Source organism: Sorex fumeus, unplaced genomic scaffold (genome assembly GCF_029834395.1).
Source record: "Sorex fumeus unplaced genomic scaffold, SorFum_2.1 ptg000129l, whole genome shotgun sequence".
Taxonomy (NCBI): Eukaryota; Metazoa; Chordata; class Mammalia; order Eulipotyphla; family Soricidae; genus Sorex; species Sorex fumeus.
The window spans coordinates 1,142,109-1,163,216 of record NW_026606186.1 but is presented as its reverse complement, the minus strand read 5'-3'; the positions used below and the strand labels follow the sequence as shown (position 1 = coordinate 1,163,216).

The 21,108-nt window shown below is 37.3% G+C and overlaps 1 protein-coding gene across 1 annotated transcript in view; it reads right to left on the bottom strand.

Moving 5' to 3' along the window:
* DCBLD2 (discoidin, CUB and LCCL domain containing 2) overlaps positions 1–21,108 on the bottom strand; it is a 66,355-nt gene that overhangs the window by 16,775 nt on the left and 28,472 nt on the right. Inside the window, exons 3-10 of the mRNA XM_056138597.1 lie at positions 18,911–19,048; positions 12,747–12,798; positions 9,082–9,154; positions 8,263–8,396; positions 6,717–6,757; positions 5,837–6,052; positions 4,947–5,071; positions 777–927 (exon numbers count right to left, since the gene is read on the bottom strand). Coding sequence (XP_055994572.1) covers positions 777–927; positions 4,947–5,071; positions 5,837–6,052; positions 6,717–6,757; positions 8,263–8,396; positions 9,082–9,154; positions 12,747–12,798; positions 18,911–19,048 — 930 coding nt within the window. The remainder of the gene's footprint in view (positions 1–776; positions 928–4,946; positions 5,072–5,836; positions 6,053–6,716; positions 6,758–8,262; positions 8,397–9,081; positions 9,155–12,746; positions 12,799–18,910; positions 19,049–21,108) is intronic.

Here is a 21,108-nt window from a genome sequence, read left to right as displayed (position 1 = left end):
CCTTGTACACAGCCAACTCATGTTCAATCACCAGCATCCCCTGTGGTCCCCAAGCACTGCCCGGTTGATCTCTGAGTGCAGATTCAGGAATTAGCCCTGAACACTGCTGGGTGTGGTGCAAAAAAAAAAAAACCAAAAATAAAAAAACCACAAATACCTTCCCTCCTCCCCAAGAATCTCTTTTCGGGTGGAACATAATAGAGAAGAAGTTTGAGGTCTAAAGCTTCAAAGTTATTACAATTTTATATTGCACCCATGTTCACTTAATATTTAGGAGTGGTCATCATACACCAGATACCACAGCACTGCTACATGTGAGAAATATGAAAGTAAACAACAATAAATATGTAATAACAAAGGATACAATTCCCTCTCTAACTCAAAGTAAAAGGTACTCAGATGAAGGTTACTGCTATAATCATTAGTGCTTTTATGATACAAATATTATATGACATGAAATCTGATTAAAAATTACTAATCTGGAAATGAGACCTGATGAAAAAAGATTACTAAGGCAGAGCCTACATTTGAAAATCAATCGTATTATATTAGCTCATCAATAACATTATCATTTCTTCCATTTGTAATTTTGGAAGCAATTTTAGTAGCTAACTTTTTGAAATACGAATTATTTCTTTAAAATCCCTTTAAGAAAGTATTCTAATTATTATTTAAATACTCATATTATTATCAATTACATTCTCTGAGGACAGCAAAGCCACATTTAATAAATTCAGCGAAAATAAAATGTCTTATTAAACATACTATTGCTTTACCTTTGGGTATAAACTGACATCCAAGCAGTTCTATTTTCATGGCAATTTTCTGTTGCCATTGGGTAGGATTCACTCTAATAAAACGTGCAACAATTGGTGGCAAAAAGTTATTACGCACATCCTGGTGATAATCTTTGTTTCCTTGAAATATCTTTAAAAAACAACAAAAAATTGGTACTTTACATCAAGAGAGGTCAGGACTAAATTGCTCCACTGAAACATGCTTTTGTTTTTTGCTCTGGGCCTTAAATGAGATCTGCAAAGTAGGACAATATGATTTAATTCCTAAGAAAACAAATTAAGCATAAACGTGAAAAAACATTAAGAAGCTATCTACCCTTTATCAAAAATTTATAAAATGTCATTACAAAATTTATTCTACTATGTTTTAATAGTAACAAGGATGCTGTAACTTAGAAATCTGGAACAATGGCTTCACTTATTGTAAGACACTACATTGTATTAATAAATCAGTAACTCTAGTCTAAGGCGATTACCAACGATTTAAGTATATTTGTTTTATTTTCAAGGTGAAGCATAATTTAACATACGATAAGAAAATGCTTTGCGTATTTTTTATAATTGTTTTCTCTCACTAAGGCTGAAAATGAACTTATTTTACTAAACACATTACAGATATATACCTCCACCTACTGGGTAAACTAAGAAAAGATAGCTCTATACTATGTTTCATTCCTTGGTTCTTACTTGAACCAGGAAAGTGACTTTGAAACACGGACTCCCATATAATTTACTGATCATTACTAAATAACAAAAAAATACAAAATACTAAATAACAAAAAAAATGACCCTTAGGTTACAACATGATATCACGTGGCTCTCTGTCCTCAACTATTTCAAGCAACTGACAGTTACTTACAAGGTCTTTTATATAAATAGGTGAGACACTCTTTATAGTAACCCTACACTAAAGGCAGAATCCAGAAAACTCTAACTTAAGAATTTAAGAATCTAAGTAGACTACACAGCCAGACAATGATAGAGCTGTGATTTGAAAAGTGTGACATTAAACACCAGGTTTGGGCCGGAGTGATAGTACAGCAGGTAGGGCGTTTGCCTTGCATGTGGCCAACCTGGGTTCAATCTCCAGCATCCCATATGGTCCCCCAAGCACCGCCAGGAGTAATTCCTGAGTGCAAAGCCAGGAGTAAACCCTGAGCATTGCTGGGTGTGACCCCCCCCAAAAAAAACACACCAGGTTCTCGTAAGCAAAACAGAATCCCTTGTTATTTTAGATCGAATTACCTGGATATTTACTAAAGACTCTTAATAAGTGAACACCAGCCTAAAATTTAAAAAAAGGTTGTTTTTAATCTGCTAAGGTGAGAGTAAGTAAATGTTTAACCCCCCAATCAAGTCATTTCCAAACACTGTGGTTATTTTTTACCCCAGCAGAAGATTTTTGTGGCACTAAACTTCTCAAAACTCATTTTCTAAAAAGTTTACTTCAAAGTTACAGTCATTCCCAAACAAACAAGCTTCTATTATTCTTTATATAGTACTCTGAAATAAAATGAAGGCAATTATTTGCAGTCTATCAGTGGAACAGAAACAATAGCTAGCTAGACATTTCAGACATAAAACCTCTCCTTGCAATCCTACCCCATAAATCTCTGTGCATAAGAGTTAACATGGACTGAATTAACCCCTGTGTATTAACCACGTGAAAAACAGTAAACGGATACAATAATTTCAGAAACTGGACAATTAGCAACACAGTAAAATCATCTCTGAGAGAAAGAAATAAAATTACTTGAGCCCTACTGCCCCAATATTGCCAGGAAAAAACCTGGTAGTCTCACTGAATTGAGAAGAAAAGAACTTAGAGGTGACAAGGCAAGGCAATTAGAATTTTCAGGGTGGGTGAAAGAGAGAGAAATACTTAGAATGTGTGTGTGTGTGTGTGTGTGTGTGTAGTGTGTGTGTGGGGGGGGGTTGTTTCAAGTCTCTGGTGTGAGTTTACCATTAAAAATCTAGCTTGAATGGAAAGAAACTATCGGCAAGAAAAAAACTGCAAAAATGGAGCTAGTTGAACAATTCTTAGAGCTGCACAGAGTTAGATACAGTTCTTATTGCCAAGAAACAAATGGAGAAAAATGATAATACAATACATAAAACTTATAATGAAACTCTAAATACACAGTTAAGTACTTAGAACAAGATCTTGTTCAGGAAGAAAATTAGACCTAATTTCTGAACTGAAGGAAATCAGGCTGTCCTGCACAAAACTAAAAAGCAAGTCCTGTAAAAATTAAATAACTATTAAGTTACCTAACTGCACCCAGAATAAAGCTTTAAAACACAGGAATTTTTTTTCAAATGTACAGTTCACAATGTCTAATATCCAACTAGATATTACTAGGTATGTGAAACATGACCCTTAATATCGAGCATTATTGAAAGATTCATGAAACATGACAGAATTAACACAAAAGGGAAGGAATCAAAAGAAGCATTATACACACTACATGTTTTAGAAGTAGAAAAAAGCATAAACAGGTTAAAGAAAGCTTTAACAGAAAATGTAAAAGCCCAAGTTGAGGTTAAAAAAAAAAAAAAGCAACATCAGCTATAAAAAAATATAAAAATTAACCAAGATTATACACTGCAGAAAAACAGACTGGTGAGCTTGAACACAAATAAAGAAATACTCTCTAAACTATGAGAAGAAAATAAGATCAGGGCCTTGAGAGATAGTACAGTAGTTGGGCATTTGCCTTGCAAGTAGCTGGTTGGTTCAATCCCCAGCATCCCATAAGGTCCCCTGAGTGCCACCAGGGGTAATACCTGAGTGCAGAGCCAGGAGTAAACCCTGTGAGCCACTAGGTGTAACCCCAAACTCCACTCCCCACAAAAGAAGAAAGAAAGAGCAAATCAACAGAATATCACTGAACTGTACGATATCTTCTAATCTCTTCAAGTCATGATATTTATATAATTAGAACTGATCAGGTGATTGATTTGATAAATGATCTACCATTTTCAAATGATTAAATCGTAACACACAGATCCTAGAAGCACAAAGTCTAAGCAGAAGGCACATGAAGGCAACTATACAAAGGCATATCAAATTACACAAAATAAGTGTATTAAAAGACACCTTAAAAGCAGCCAAGAAAAAGATATATTATACATTGAGAAACAAACAGAATTTTGCTGAATACGATGTAAACTAGAAAATAATACAACAGCATATTAAAAGTAATGAAAGACGGTCCTGCCAGAATTCTATTACCAATAAATGACCTTACAGAAAATGAAACAAAAATAAGGTATTTTTCAGGAATATAATTCACTGTTCTTAAATGTATTTGCATAGTAAGTGGGGCTATTGCTTTGATAGTTTCAAAAAATTAACTATATTTCACAACCATAATAAACTTATACAAATAAATATGGATGTGTTATGAGCAAAGAGCAGTCAAATTTGGGGGCATAAGCAGAAATTAGGCAGGTATGGAGACAGTATGGGTATTTGTTTCAATGGGTAGAGGCTCACCAAAGATGAAGTTCATGTGATATCAAGAAGAAAGAAGGTCTTGAATTACAGCAGAAGAGTTTAGATCCACATGAAAGATAATAAGGAGTCCCTATAGATTTTTGACAGAGAGATGACAAAAGTAGTAATTGAAGATATATTAGCAAGTCACATACAGAGAACTTACGTAGCTAAAACAAAACTCGGGGAGTTTCACTGAAAAAAAAGTGCTCATGATCGAAATGCTCAATGAGAGGCAAACATTTTCCTTGGGGACAGCACTTTCCCACTCACAAGATCCCTGTGGCAGATTTTGAGCCAATAGCTCACAAACTCCCTGGCTACAGAGTTGACTCTGGGAACAAATTGGGCTTTCTTTCTTGATAAGAAACTCTTTCTGGAGAAAAGGAATCATAGCTACTATAAAAAAAAAATTCTTAGCAATCCAAAGGACTCAATTGAAAAGGCAGTGAAAGAAAATCAGGTACTCTTAGGGTCATGAAAAGGAACCTAGAACCATAGTGACTTTCCTGCTTGTAGCAAAAAGTAACTAGAAGTACCTTGAAATAACCAGGAGAGGGCAGAGGAAGACCAAAGGAAAGCTGAGGAGGCTCTTGGCAGACTCACTTTAGACAAATGTTTAAGACACTGGTAATAATGTTACTTTTTACCTTATCCTGCTCCACACCAGGCTCTCTATACACAGTCCATCTCTGTCCATCATCGCTGTACAGAATTCTATAGGCTGACACATAGTAATTGTGTTCTACCATCGTAGAGCCAGTGGTTATAATGCCTGGAGAATGGAGAGTTACTGTCATTACTGTACGATAAATGGTCTGATCCTTGATGTTTGTACAGCAGCAAAGCATAAATACCTAAAATACTCTATTCAAACATTCCTTTCTTTGGCAAATTCACATTGCCAAACTCAAATGCAAAGTTTCATTGTAAAATAAACTTAAGTCTTGGTTTCATTCTAGTGTAGAGAAAATTGTAGAGGAAACAGAATATTCTATTTTGGCAGTTTATTTTTGTATCACTGTAAGGTAAATTTCAGCTATCAAGGAAAATTGAATTTCTGGGAATGATCAGACTAAAGATGATTACTGGTATTATTTGCTGCACCAAAGGAAAGTCATTTTTTGCCACAATTATCTAAGCCAATCCTAACCAATTATTTTGACCATTTACTGAGTTGCTCTCAACTCAAGCACATCTGGAATATTAGTTAAAACAGTTAAATGGGTTTCGTGAACATAAATTTATCTTAATGACTACAAGAGATGGTTATTTCAGATGTTTCAAAACACTTTACTGAAACACTAACTTGAACGATCTTATTACAATGGAAAATAAAAGCTAGCAGGAATCAAATACCAATTCCTTTTATGTGCCTCATTTTCTCAAACCAGCTTCAGTAATATTAATAATAAAAAAATACTTAAAAATTTGCAATTACATTTGCAGTGACCTAACTTTATATGATTATCTTTGATGCTGTCAGATTTCCATAAAATAAAAAAAATCAGTTTAAAAAATTGTGAGAAACTCTATTAACCTGTTATCTTCTTTTCCTTATTTAGATCTATTTGCAACCACTGATATTCATCAGTGGCAAAAGCAGCCCAGGGAGGTCCCAGTTTCCTCAGCCTGGCCTTTTCCGGCTTCCAGCTGTGTTCTTGCCCCGTGTGGTCAGTCCACTCCAGCACAGACGATGCTGTTATCTGAGGATCCGCAATCACACCCGATTCCATTCCCAGTGTTCCGTAACAACCTGAAACAAAGAACAAATAATTTGCTTTCCAGGTATACACTCAAGCTTGTTTACTGTGAACTTTCTTTTGTACCTTTAATTAACATACACTCGAGGACAAGATTACACTGTAATTTCCCAAACAGGCAGAAATCTTTAAAATAGGCAGATAGGTTTCTGGGCCTTGACCCCAAACCAGTCATTGCTGACTTGCCTCTTCTCTTCCCTTGCCTTATTTTTCGAAAAGTAAAATCTGTCATGACATTATAAGCATTGTGTTGCAAATAATAATGTATTTATTCATCATTTCTCATCAAATTCTCTTTATCAGAAATAAGCTCCAGGAAAGCATGATTTTTTTTAAAACATCTGCACACTATTGTTTCATCAGCATCAGGTAAGTGATGACAAGTCAAAGGTACTCAATAGGTATTTTCTGTTGAGAAAGAATTAATTCTTCAGATAATTTAAAGTATCACCTTTTCTAAGGAACTCTCCTTATTATCAGTAAGACTTCCAGTTTTATTTACTGTAAAAGCACCTACCTTACCTCATGGTGCTATTATCACAACTAAATGAGGAAGTGAAAAAAAAACAGTAACTGGCACAGGGTCTGTCATATAGTGCTTGGAAATTATTAGCTATCCACAATTGCTATGATTTATGAAGACCATAAGATGCTTACCACTTGTCTTAAATGTAAAAAGGCTTGTAGATAAGTGTCCCCTGAAAGAGAGAAAAGTATTTTTGTGACAGTCATATAACATGACTAATATCTGTCTTAGTAAACTTTTTCTTTTGTTTTAATTTTACTGTATTAAAAAAATGAGAATATTCTATGGCTATCTGTAAGATAGCTATACTGTTTCTATCGAAGTTAAGTCTCATTTCTAAGCACTACAATTCCTTAAATAAGATAAATAACTTTCTCTAAAGTTACCTCGTTTCATGATTGTACAATTATGTCCACATAATCTTTAATATTGCTTATTTCTTTTTTATGACATTTTTCAAATACAATAGAGAAAGAAATTGTATTATATACTTTGTTTTTTCAAAAAGTGGACAGGGGAAAAGAAAAACAGGACTTGAATAAAATCATCTGGGAGAAGCCAAAAGAAAAAATGGCAGCTGAGTCAATACCAGTGAACAAATGATAGCTTAGTCACCTGTTTTGTAGGACCCATTAAGCTAAAAACATATTTTCACATAAGGTTGTAAATAAAACAAAAAAATAACAAGGCCCATAAAAGCTGAAGTATTAGTTTGCTGATCCTTCAGAGAACAAACTCTGCTGATTCCTGCTTTACTCCTGGATGTGCTTTTTCCTTCTGCATAAATCTCTGCAGAGAAGCTTCCATTAGGCTCAGTACTTGCTACATGACTGAACATGTAAGATGCAAGGTTTATAGAAAGAGACATGTGTTTCAACTTTCCTTATTTTGATGCTTAATCTATTATTCTGTATAACAGAAGACACAACAGATACTATGAAAATATATTCCTAAAATATCCTCTTGGGAAAAGAGGTGGATAAATGATACGACCTCTGATTTATGAAAATTTAATTTATATTCAAAACATTTCAATTGTCCTTAATTCAACCTGGGTCATAACAAAGGCTATAAGGAAGAACAACTATGCCTTCCATCTTGAAAATAACGTAAAGGCTTTTGAATGACTTGGGATTTCACTCTATATTTTTTCAACAACTAGAAATGATGAAACAAACCGCTCTTCAAAAGAGCTGAGAACAAGCCCCAAAGTAAGCCTGCTTATATTCTTCAAGACAATCAGACACTAGGTACCTGGTACAAAAAACGCAATAATTTGTGATCATTGCACCAGTACTGGGCTGGAGTGATAGCACAAGTAGGTAGAGCTTTTGCCTTGCACATGGCTGATCCGAGTTTGATTCCTCCACTCCTCTCTGAGAGCCCAGCAAGCTACCGAGAGTATCCCGCCTGCACGGCAAAGCCTGGCAAGCTACCCGTGACATATTCGATATGCCAAAAACAGTAACAAGTCCCACAATTTGTTGTGAGACGTTACTGGTGCCCACTCGAGCAAATTAATGAACAACAAGAGGACAGTGCTAAAGTACTACAGTGCACCAGTACTATTTCATATATGCCATTAACCGTAGGATTGTGTAGGTCCCCAGAAATATGTAGCTTGTCCCCAAGCAACACTTACTTAGCATATTTATCATAAACAGTAAAAATACTTACACCACAGATGTGACGTTGTTGGCCAGTGAACTTTCATAGTACGGGATACCTTTACTAATTACAACACTGATCTGGCCACCCAAAACGTTCGACACTACTCCTGCATGCACGCCGGCCATACATAATGGAGAGGACTTAAGGAAGAGGAAAAAAAAAAGGAAGAAGAATCATGAAGAAAGCAGGTAGGGCACTTGCCTTGCATGTGGCCAACCTAGGTTCATTTGCTGGCCCCACTTCTACTTCTTTGAGCCCCACTAGGAATGATCTGTGAGCACAGAGCCAGGGGTAAGTCCTGAGCACCAAAGGGTTTGGCTCCCCAAACAAAACAAAAAGCAAAAAAATAAGTTTTAAATTTTATTTTGGCCATTTTCTAACAAAACGTATGTCCTCAGAAATTATTGTGAATTTGTTGATCTAGGTGGTTTTCTCAGGAAAAATGAGATAGGTTATTGATGCCATAATTTAGGACAGACTTTTTTAAGTGAAAGAAAAATTTAAAATATTAAGTTACTAAAAAGAATATATATTCTAGGAATAAAGTACAGAGAGTTTACCTATTCTGTAGTTTTAAAAAAATTATACTGTAACCTAGGCGTTCACCTTACAAGCGGCCAACATGGCCGACCCGAGTTCGATTCCTCCGCCCCTCTCGGAGAGCCCGGGAAGCTACCAAGAGTATTCGATATGCCAGACACAGTAACAACAAAGTCTCCAATGGAGACGTTACTGGGCCCGCTCGAGCAAATCGACGATCAACGGGAGGGCCTTTACCTTTTACCTTTATACTGTAACCTTAATATACGTCTATAGTCAACTTACATCTCTATATCCATGAGGAATTGTTCCAGATATCTCGGCAAAGGGAAGCAGACAACCTGATGGACAGTACTTACTGTAAAATGAAAACAGATGAAAAGGATATATAAAGATCTTTATCTTCTGAGAAAAAAATAGTCTTTACATGTATTTTTTTTTTCATTTTGCAAAATGATCAAAGAACCTGGTTTATTTTATTTATTTACTTTGTTAAATTTATTTACTGAATCACTGTAAGAACAGTTATAAAGCTTTCAGGCTTAAGTCTCGGTCATACAATGATCAGACACCCTTCCCTTCACCAGTAATTATTTTTCACCACCAGGAACTCCAATATACCCCCACTCCCACCCCTCCTGATGCCTGTGAGGCAGATGATCTACTTAACTCTCTTTCTACTTTGATTACATTCATTATTTCGACAAAAGATGCACCATTATTGTTTGGAATTACCCCCCAACAATCAGAACTGCTGAAAAGGCATTGTGAAATAATTTGTTTTCTATTGCTGGTTTACTGGTTATGAAAACTATATGATGCCGCATGGCCGCTATTGCGGCAGCGCTATTTTGGATTTCTGATATTTTACTAATCAAGTCTGGAGGGATTTCTGCCAAGAGCTGGATAATTACGAGATTGGTTTCTGTGCGCCTGGTGCCATGGCCGTGCCTGAGAGCCACTCATGGGGGACAACTCGTGGCCACGGTAGGGCGTGAAGGATGAGCCGGTTCTGCCCCCCATCCCATGAGGCTGCAGTTGCCCTTTCACCGCCAGTTCATACCTGGCTTTCCAATAAACTCTGAGGCAGCAGCCACCATGCTGCCATGGGGGGAAAAGGTGGAAGAGACAGACACCCTTTTCCTTCCCGAGGGGGTGGGGTGGGGGGAACATGGTGCCATAGTTTAACCCACAGTCCATTCACATTTCTGCCTCAAGCTGCCAGACTCTGGATTAGGTCCAAGTGCCTCCAGTGCCATGGCCGTGCCTGAGAGCTGCTCGTGGGGGGCAATTTGTGGCCTCGGTAAGGCATGAAGGATGAGCCGGTTCCACCCCCCATTCCATGAGGCTGCAGTTTCCCCGTCACTGCCGGCTCACACCTGGCTTTCCAATAAGCTCTGAGGCGAGGGCTACCATGCTGCTGGGCGAGGGGTGTGAAAGGTGGAAGAGACAGACACCCTTTCCATCCTAGGGTTGCATGGTGCCGTAGTTTCATGAGTAGACCATTCACATTTCTGGCGCAAGCTGCTAGGCTCTGGATTAGGTCCGAGTGCCTCTGGTGCCATGGCCATGCCGGAGAGCTGCTCGTGGCGGGCAACTCCTTTACATGTATTTTTCAGCTCAAAATAAGTACCAGTACACAGCCACCCTGAGAGAAGTAACACCTCAGGAAAGCCCTTCCAAATTTCCTTCCTTCAAAAATGCTACATGTTTCCACCCCGTCGAATATGAGGAGTCATCTTCAGAGTGAAAAAATGGTATACCCATTCACTATGAAGCAAAATAAAGCAGGATGTGGAAAATGAGACAGTTTTTGGAAATTCATAGGTGGAAACCTGTTGTTGTATAAATGAACGGAAATTTGGAAGGGCTAAGTTTGTGAATAATGTTTTATCAATAATTTATTATCAAATTTAGGATAATTTAAAAAATATCTGCCATTACTGCATTCACTATCACTAGCCCACCCACCACCCAACATGTTTACTGGAATGTTATCTGTTAAGAGTTGGGCTCTGCAAGGTAATGGGTTTACAAAGGTCAAGCGAATACAGACCTTGTCCTCACTGAGTTTGTATTCCAATAGTGGGGGAAGTTATTACACCAACAGTTACACAAACCATTAATCACACTATGATTCTACTATGAACAAAGGGCATTTTATTAAAAAAAAAACTGAAAAGGTAACTGAAAGAGGAATCTAATAACAAAACTGACATTCAGTAAACTATGCAGGATGGCATTCGAAATGCTACAGATTCTACATTAGAAGCTTATGTTTTTTATTCCCAAAGAACAGAGAAGAAAATTGTGGAACTGTGTGCCCAGGTCACAGTCAGTAAGTGGTAGATAAGCTCCAAAACTGTGGCTTCATGCAAGACTCTGCCTGACCTTGGTGAGGGTGAGCCACTGAGGAAACGAACTCGGGAGAACTCATGAAAGACATCACAACCAGTGGCGGAAAATAAGAAAGAACAAATAGGAGGCGGAGGGGAAAGGGGTGGGTGGGAGGGATACTCAGAACACTCATGGTGGAGAATAGGCACTGGTGGAGGAATGGGCACTCGAACATTGTTTGATTGAACCGTAACCACGAAAATTTGTATGTCTGTAATTGTATCTCACAATGTTTCATTAAAAAATTTAAAAAATAAATTTTGTTTTCCAACATGTATTTTGTCTCCTGAGACAGAGACTGTAAAGAGTCATGCAAAGACTCTGAGATGTTGTTAAGCAGAGAGAGTGGTAGCCCTGGGGAAAGAGGGTGGCAGCTTGCATCAGGAGGTGACAAAACTGCTGAGAGTGGAGGGCACAGGTAGCTGGGCCATACCCTGATTCCGCCGCTGACCAGGGTCCTCTCTGAGTACTAAAACTATAGATGTGTAGACAACACATGTACAGGTACCATTTTTAATGTTCATTATTAATGACACATAGAGTGATAGCACAGGCAGTAGGGTGTTTGTCTTGCACACAGATGACCCGGGTTTGATTCCTTCATTCCTCTCAGAGAGCCCCGCAAGGTACCGAGAGTATCTGGTAAGCATGATGGCAAAGCATGGTAAGCTCTCAGTGGCATATTCGATATGCCAAAAACAGTAACAAAAAGTCTCACAATGGAGACATTACTGATGCCCACTCAAGAAAATCGATGAATGGGAGAACAGTGCTACAGTGCTATTAATGACACAAAAAAGGTTCTTTTCCTAACAGAAACAAGTCAGGGGAAGATTAGAGTGATATCTTAGAAGATGAGACCGAAATGTCATAACATGACTGAGAGAGACAGAGACGGAGACAGAGAGACAGAGAGAGTACAACATTATACATAACTCAGAGCTATTTCAATGTGAGTAGAAAGTATAAGATTAGAAAATTGACTCTGAGAAAAACTTGTAAAAGATCCCCAAAACCAGGTTAAAGAGATTATTGGTGTTAAGTAGCAGTTCCTGCTACTAAGGGAAATAATCAGATATGTGTTTAGATAACTTGGCAGCAATGTGAATGGTAAAAATAAAGCCAGCTAAGATTAGAAATGGAAAATCATTTAGGAATGAATCCTTGTGTAGGAAAAAGAAAACAACATAAAGCAGGGAAAAAGTCAAAGTGCTTCTTGGATTAGAACAAAAGAACAACAATAATCCAACTGCTATACCCATTTTAGAGAAAAATAAGCAAACAGCTTATTTATCTACCTTTATTGGATTTTAAAGAATAAACAGTCCTAGACCTAAAAAAAATTAAAATGACACTTTCATTGTGATAATCTAAACATTACAACTGAAGCGAAATATAAACATGGTAACCCAATGGCTTTAAATAAGCTCTGATTTACTGGGGTCTTAAAATGAGTATCTACTAGACTTAAGGGTACAGTAATTTTCAGTGCATAGAGAATGATGAAAGGAAACATTAAGATGTCAGATAAGAATTCATAAATATAGTCATACCTGAACTCAGGTTCCAAAAAATTGGATGCAGTGTCCAAACAAGTAATTAGATCTAAAAATAATAAAATGAAAATTGGATTCAATGATATATATTTATTCTTGCTGAAATATTCATCTGTTTCAAATCCCATTTCTTTTTTGTTTGAAATTAAAAAAAAATTCCCAACAGCTTGTGAAAGGTCACACTAATAATTTTCTTTTGTGGTGTATTGAGGAAGTGGGGCACTCAGGGCCCATGCCTGAGGATACTTACCCTGATGTGGGCCTGATGATTCTGGACTCAGGCCCAGTGATGTGATGCTGCCTGCGTCCAATACTGTTGAAAGCAACCAGGTTCAACTCAGTGATGCCTAGAGGCCATTCAATGCCAGGGATAGAACTCAGGGCCTCAAACATGCCAGGTATAGATCAGCCCTTTGAACTATCTCTCCAGATCCTGTCCTAAAAACTTCTTAGTTTTTTATTATTATATAAATTATTACTATTTTCTCCGTCCCTCTTAGAGAGCCCGGCGAGCTACTGAGAGTATCTCACCCATATGGCAAAGCCTGGCAAGCTACCCGTGACGTATTCGATATGCCAAACACAGTAACAATTGTCACAATGGGGATGTTATTGGGCCCGCTCGAGCAAATAGATGAACAACGGGAGGACAGTGACAGTGACAGTGACCACACAATATTTTAGTCACATACAAAGAACCAACTCAGGCAGATATGATTCATGAGTCAACTTGCTTCCATAAAATTTAGCTTCTTAAACACCAAAATATTTAGTTATTAAAATCCCTTGCTGATCACACACACACACACACACACACACACACACACACACACACACACACAAATAAAACAACAACCAAAGAAAGGTTAGTTACTTCTGTGCTTCTGAATAACTGCTATTCAAAATAGCAGCTTTTTGAGCCCAGAGAGCCCAGTAGCACTAGTATCTTCTAGGAACTTACTCAAATTTCAAATTCTGAACAACAACATCCCAACTTACAAATATCTGAGAGGGGGGTCCCAAAATTTGCTTCAACAAGACATATAGGTGATTCTTGAATACATTAATGTTGGAGGAGTGCTCTCAATAAGGTAGGGCTTTAAAATGTCACTACATGTATTGAGCTAGCAACCAATCTGCGTAAGTGCCAACCTGGCTGAGACCTAATTATATTACAAAACAGTCTAATTTTATCCTATTTTATAATTCTAAGAAATGCATGTGTTTACAGAAGTTATCTGTAAAAGAAGAGCATCATGACAGTTTATTACCAATAGAAAGCAGTTATTTGAGTGATTTAACATCACTGTTGGACGGATGGGTATTCGATCATTGTATAACTGAAACCCAAGCACGAAGGTTTGTAAGTCTACAACTGTACCTCATGGTGTTTCACTAATAAAAAAATTAAATTAAATTAAAAATAAAAGGACTATAAAAAAAAAAAACCCCAACATGGATCAGTATAACTAGTATGATGAACTGAGACCACAGACATTTGAATGATGATTAAACCTGCCTTCTGAGTTTAAGAAGTGCCTGGAAAGGGCTTCATTGCTACCACGCTGAACAGCTGAGAACCATAGTCAAACAAACTGAAGTTCCTATTCTCTAGTTATTTCAGGCAATCTTTATATAGAATCAGTAAGAGCTGATTTTCAACTTTCCTATGCTAAAGTGTTTCCAAATTCTAAAATTAGAGGTTGGACCCCTAAGATTAATGGAATTCAGAAATAAAAAGGTACCTATGTGGTCCCACATGGCATTCATACCAGCTGAAGCAGCCAGTTGGCCATTACCAAGGGGCCACATGCCAGAAAACTGGTCAACTATGGACACACTTGATCAGAACAAAGCTTTGATTGTAAGCACATGCAGTGTTAAATCTCCAGCAAGGCTGAAACGCCAGAATGTGACATGCAAATATATATACCTCACTTGACTCTGCTCTCAAATTCTATGGGGGCACAAAAGTGCTCCCTGGGAGAAACAGCAAAAGGAATCAAGTAAACTAAAGGTAGAGAACATCCTGATTATAAGCTCTGACCTTTAAATCTTGAAAAGCAGAGAAAATATAAATTAAGCAGAGGATTAAGAAGCTTTAAGATGTCTTTCACTAAAGCTTTTTCCCAACTAAGCAGTCTCTCATAAAAAAAAAACATTATTTCTATAAGGTTCCCAAATAGTAAGAACCAGCATATGCAGCATATGCAAAATGAAAACAGCTCAAAGGAAACCATCTGCAGAGACTTCTGACAGCAGTGTATAAACAAATAAGACTCAGAGTTCAAAACCAAATCTTCAAATTTATAGTCGATGGACTTTTTAGTCTTGGGGTTTCAGAACACACTCTGTGGTACTACTCAGGGGTTACTCCCCGCTCAGAATTTAGGTTACCATATGGTAATAAGGCTCAAACCCAGGCACCAGTCTCCTGCATACAAATAGTGTCTCAAGCCCTCTGAGTTGACTCAAAATTGATTTTGACAGAAGTGCCAAGACAATTCAACAGGAAAGAAGTCTTTTTTTTAATCAAGAAGTGCTGAAATAACTAGATATGTACATGCAAGTGAACGAAATTAGAGCCCTTACTTTACATATATAAATTAGCATAAAACAATCTAAATTTAAGCATCAAAACTATAGAACTCAAAACACAATAATATAAGTTAAGCAAATTAAGCAACAGTTTCTTAGATCACCGAAAGCATAAGCAAACAAAACTGGATATTAAATTGTGTTATCTTTTTAGGATATACAAATAACAAATAGTACATGTAAAGATACTTATTAGCTATCAAGAAAATGCAAAAAAAAATAAAAAAATAAAAATGAAATACCACTTTATACTCAGTAAGATGGTTAGAATGAAAAATGAACCCACAGTAACAGGTGCTGACAAAGAGGTCAAGAAAACGGAATCCTCATTTACTAGAAAATAGTGGTTCCTTTAGAAACTGGTCCTACAGTTTCTTAAAATTTCCTACTAGGAATTCCAAAGAGGATTAAAAAATCTATGTGTACATAAACACTTGTGCAAATAATGCTCATCAACTAATATGGATAAAGAAACTATCATATCCATACAATGGAATATAATTTCATCATAAGATAAATCATATATTCATACACAAAAGATGAACCCGAAAACACACCAAAGAAAAAAGTTATAGAAGACTATGTACTGCATGATCCCATTTTTATGAAATATACGGAAAATATAAATTCATATAGAAAAAAAGAGATTACTGGACATTAAATTCCAATGAGGTTTTGTGAAATTAAAATTTTCTTCTGAAAGGTGAGGATGAATGTGGATCTTGAAAATAATGCAACCTCTGGAATTTGATGTACTAACTTCTCTCATAATCATTTGAAGTATCAGTAAAAGGTAAAGGTAAAGGCCCTCCCGTTGATCGTCGAGTTGCTCGAGCGGGCCCAGTAACGTCTCCATTGGAGACTTTGTTGTTACTGTGTCTGGCATATCGAATACTTCACGGGCAGCTTGCCAGTATCAGATTTTTACTTGTTACCAACATTACCTTTACTTGTCGATAAAATTTTCAAAACTGAACTTTACAGATAAAATTTACTATGAACAGATAAGAGAAAATGACAGGAAAATACTCCTCGGGGTCGGAAATAAGGCACTTTCCAACCACACAACTGACCCGGGTTTGATCCCTGGCACCCCATATGGCCCACTGAACCCCACCAGGAGTGAGCCCTGAGCGCAGAGCCAGGAGTAAGTCCTAAGCACAACCAACTGTGTCCCCAAAACAAAAGATATCTAAAACAGTGACACAACACTCTGAATTTGACCAGGCATTTATAAATATACACAACACATCAATTCATATATCTGAAATCATGATCAATTCCTAAAACAACTTGAATGCAGGACATTCAAGTGTCTGTGGAACAAAAAACAAAAATTCCTAATTTAAATGTGCAATGCAAAAAAACCTTAATTTTAAGAGAGGATACGTATTATTAGAAATTTTCAGAAAATGATTAACAAAGAGAATGAAAAACAGAACATCGAAATAAATATTTTATTCTCATATTAAGACCAAGGAATATCAAAAGCAACCACAAACTATTTCTCTTCTAGCCTCTTACCTATCAACTTAAGACATTTTGGAAGGAAGACCCAAAGAACATAGGGCCAGAGAGAGGATGCCATGGTTCAATCCTTCGCATGGCCAGGTGGTGGCACTGGAGGCCCTCTGAGCAATGCACATGCCGTGACAGCAGGGCCTGCCCAACACTGCATCTTCAGACAAGATGCTCTCAACTCTGAGAACCACTTTGAAGGATTTCCCCCCCCCACACACACATCCAAAAAAGAAATGCAAATTTATCATCACCCTATGAGTGAGGGATAGCCATATACCCAAAACACAGATTAAGCAGAACTGAAGGCATGAGATGTAAATGGCAACCACTGAAACTTTGTAACGTGCCTGCCAAGTTGACAGGTGGGGGTAGAGTGGGGGTTGGTATGGGGAGGGAATCTGGGAACATTGGTGGAGGGATTGGTGTTGAATTATTGTATGCCTAAAATGGAACTATCTATAACACTGTAAATCATGGCATTTCAATAAAAATTTTTTTAAAAAAATTATTGTAACCTAATTGGTTTTTCCTATCTTCATTTTGATGTGGGGGAAAAAATAAGTATGCATGCAAGTATACATTAGTAAAGGCGGGGAAGAGAACATTTGTTTTATGGCTCCTATGTCATGCATTGTCAGGCACTGTTACACATATTACTGCATTTAGTCCTCATATCTAACCAATTTATAGATGAATTTCACAGAGATAAAATATGAAAAGGCTGGCTTTGGTTCCAGGGCTACCTACAGACACCCCAGGCCACCAGACAGCCTTAGCTTTCCAGGCACTTGTCATAAATATTAATTTCTCAGTCAGGATGTTCCTTTTATTTCTATTACTCTACCCAAATCATCTTTTCCCCTACTCCTCCCTTTATTGTCGTCATAAGGACTTTTATTAGCCTTCACACATCAAATGATCACTAAACTGTTTTTATTTTTGTTTACTTATGTTTTGGGGCCACACTGTGCAGTGCTCAGGGATTACTCCTGGCTCTTCGCTCAGAGTTCATGCCTGACAGTGCTTGGGGATCTTATGTGGTGTCCAGGATCACACTCGGGTTGCTGCATCCAAAGCAAGAGATCAGCTTATTTTTAAATCATTGCTCAGCTGCCAGAAACATCATTTCCTAATTTAAATGACATGACTATTTTGATATACTTTTGTACAAGCTACAACCAGAGTAGCCCCTGCAGAGGGAAAATAAAACCATGGCACAATGGTCAAAACTCTAGAAATTTGTTTCAATTCTTGTTTTTTTGGTCAAAGGCATTAGGTATGTTTTGCCTTCTATTGCACTTAATAGACAAACCTTAAAACCTTCTCTTTGTTTTTGATTTGAAGGCCACACCTGGCAATGCTCAGGGATTACTCCAGGTAGTGTGCTCAGAGGTCACTCCTGGCGTTGCTCAGTGGACGGTATGTGGTGCTGGGATTCAACCATTATCAGCTGCATGAAATATAACTGTCTTATATCCTTTACTATCGCTTTACTATACTTCTTTAGATCTTAAATTGTACTTCTTCAGATCTTAAACTAACAATCTAGGAAATATCACCTTTTTCTTTGTAGTATTTCAGAGAATACTCTCCGGGGTACTTCTGGTAATTTGAGACGCTGTGTGTGTGTGTGTGTGTGTGTGTGTGTGTGTGTGTGTGTGTAAAATGGTAATATGATTTTTAACAGAAAAATCATATTATATCCAAAGGGCATATTGGATAATAAAACTTTTGGCTAATATGGAACATTTTAATAATTTAAATTGGACCATAAAGTATTGCATGCCACTCTTATACATGTAAGACTATCAGTATTTCCTCTAATAAAAAAAAGGAAGTATAGGGACTTAATTTAAAAATACACTAATTTTGCAATTCTGTGACTGATCTCATTTTGCTTTTCAAATTTATGTCTATGCTACTAACTTCCATCTTTTACTCCAATCTCAGGAAACAAGCACACAAAGTAACATTTTGGTTTACTTGTTTTCTTTCTAGAAGTTGAAAAATGTGGGTACCATGGGGATACAGTAGAAACTTACCTTGTTTATCTATAACTGAGTATGAAGCCAAAAATCCTCGTCCAGAAACATGGATTCCACTCATGAACAACACTGTAATTTCATTGCTTTTCGATTCAATTGAATGGTTCATCTGCAATCCCAGACCACAATATTTGCCTAAATTTTAAAAAAGTAGATTATGAAGCCAATAAATATTTACGATGTTAAAAACAGAATAACATACTAATACACTAAACTGGAGAAAATTATGTGTTTAGCTATTTAAAAATCACTTTATGGACAAGGGAGACAGCTCAAGGGGGTGTTCGATGTTCCATGATCCCAAGAACTGCATGTGCACGGTGGCATCAAGCAGCACTAGACCATAATAGCGCAGTCTTGTAGAAATCAAATGTCAATTGTCAGGACACACTGATGGGTCAACTATTGCAGGGTCTGACCACCACTGCCCCCAAACATCACTGGGGAGGCCTACCCCCCAAAGTAATATCAAATCACATTATCCTGGAGAATAAACAAGGTCAATTAAAAACTTCACGATTCAAAAGAATACACAGTAAAGGCATGTGACTGTATAGACTTTAACTATAAAAGGTGTGTTTACTATTTAAAATAGTGACAAGAAATTTTGAAGGAAAAAAAAAACCTAACTTAAAAAATTTCATACAGACAGGAGATTGATACCAGCTGATAGTAAATAGTATTTCTGATATTCTGTCTACAGGATGCATCTGGCGAGGCAAACAGAATGCTTGAACACCTTGCCCCACCTTTTGAGGCCTCTGCTTACACAGTGAAGTTCAGAGTACAGATAACTGATTCTCTGTCCAAGACTCCACAAAGGAGAAAGATGTGTCTACCTATCTATTTACCTATCTACCTATCTATCCATCCATCTATAAAAATTTTTATTATAGTTTTATTTTAGGTGCTTCTAGTTAGAATAATTAGTGAAATCAGAGAAATAATAGGCTTCCAAATGAGGAAGAAATACAATTTTAATTTGCAGATGACCTGATCTTTAAAAATTTTTTTTGTATCCTAAACAAAAATGATTCAGAAAAATTAAAAATAAAAGATAAAGATAGGCATACCAGGAAAATAATAATAAGTCGGAATAATGGTGGGCTGGAGCCAATAGCACAGCAGGGAGGGCTTTGCCTTGCATGTGGCTGACCTGGGTTCGATACTTCCACTCCTCTTGGAGAGCCCGGCAAGCCACCCAGAGTATCTCGCCCGCACGGCAAAGCCTGGCAAGCTACCCATGACATACTTGATATGCCAAAAACAGTAATAACAAGTCTCACAATTTGTTGTGAGATGTTACTGGTGCCCACTTGAGCAAATCGATGAACAGAGGACAGTGCTACAGTGCTACAGGAATAATGGTGTAAATATGTTATCTTGATGTCAAAAAAAAAGCATTTAACATGACAAAAGAACCTTCTAATGTTTAAATCCACAATTTAAAATGAAGACATTAAAAGGACAACTTTCTATGCAACAATACTATAAGTACTTTTATAGAAGAAAAACATGAATGTGATAGAGAAATACACTAACAGGAGACCAAGCACTTAAAAATACGGATACAGAAACTCGAAAGAAAGGGCAAGAGCGTGTGCCTGGCATGCACATGGCCCAGGGTAGATACCAGGTAGAGCATCACCTTCCCAGCACTGCCAAGCAGAACCCTGGTGACCCCAAACCCACCCTACCCTTTGTTCTATCTCTCTGGCCCCAGCTGCTTTTCCAAAATGTTTTGTGTGCATGGAATATTATCAGCTATTAGATAAAATGAAGTCATGAAATTTGTTCATAAATGGATGGACATGGAAAGTATCATGCCGAGTGAAATGAGCCAGAAGGAGAGAGGGAGATATTGAATGACTGCACTCATTTGTGGGATATAAAATAAAATAGTACGAGACTAATATCCAAGGCAGGAAAAATGAGGGTCAGAAGGACTGATCTGTGGTTAGAAGCTTGCCACAAATGTTGGGGGTGAGGTGGAGTGAAGAGAAGTTAAAACAGAGAAGGGACCACTACGACAATGATAGTTAGATATGATCACTCTAGACAAGAACAGAGTGCTGGAAATAAGGAAAGGGATATACATGATAACCTTTTAGTATCAGTACTGCAAGCCATAATGCTCAAAAGGGGTAAGGGTGGGGAGAGTGTGGGGGTAGGGTGAGAGGGAGGGGTAGAGAGAG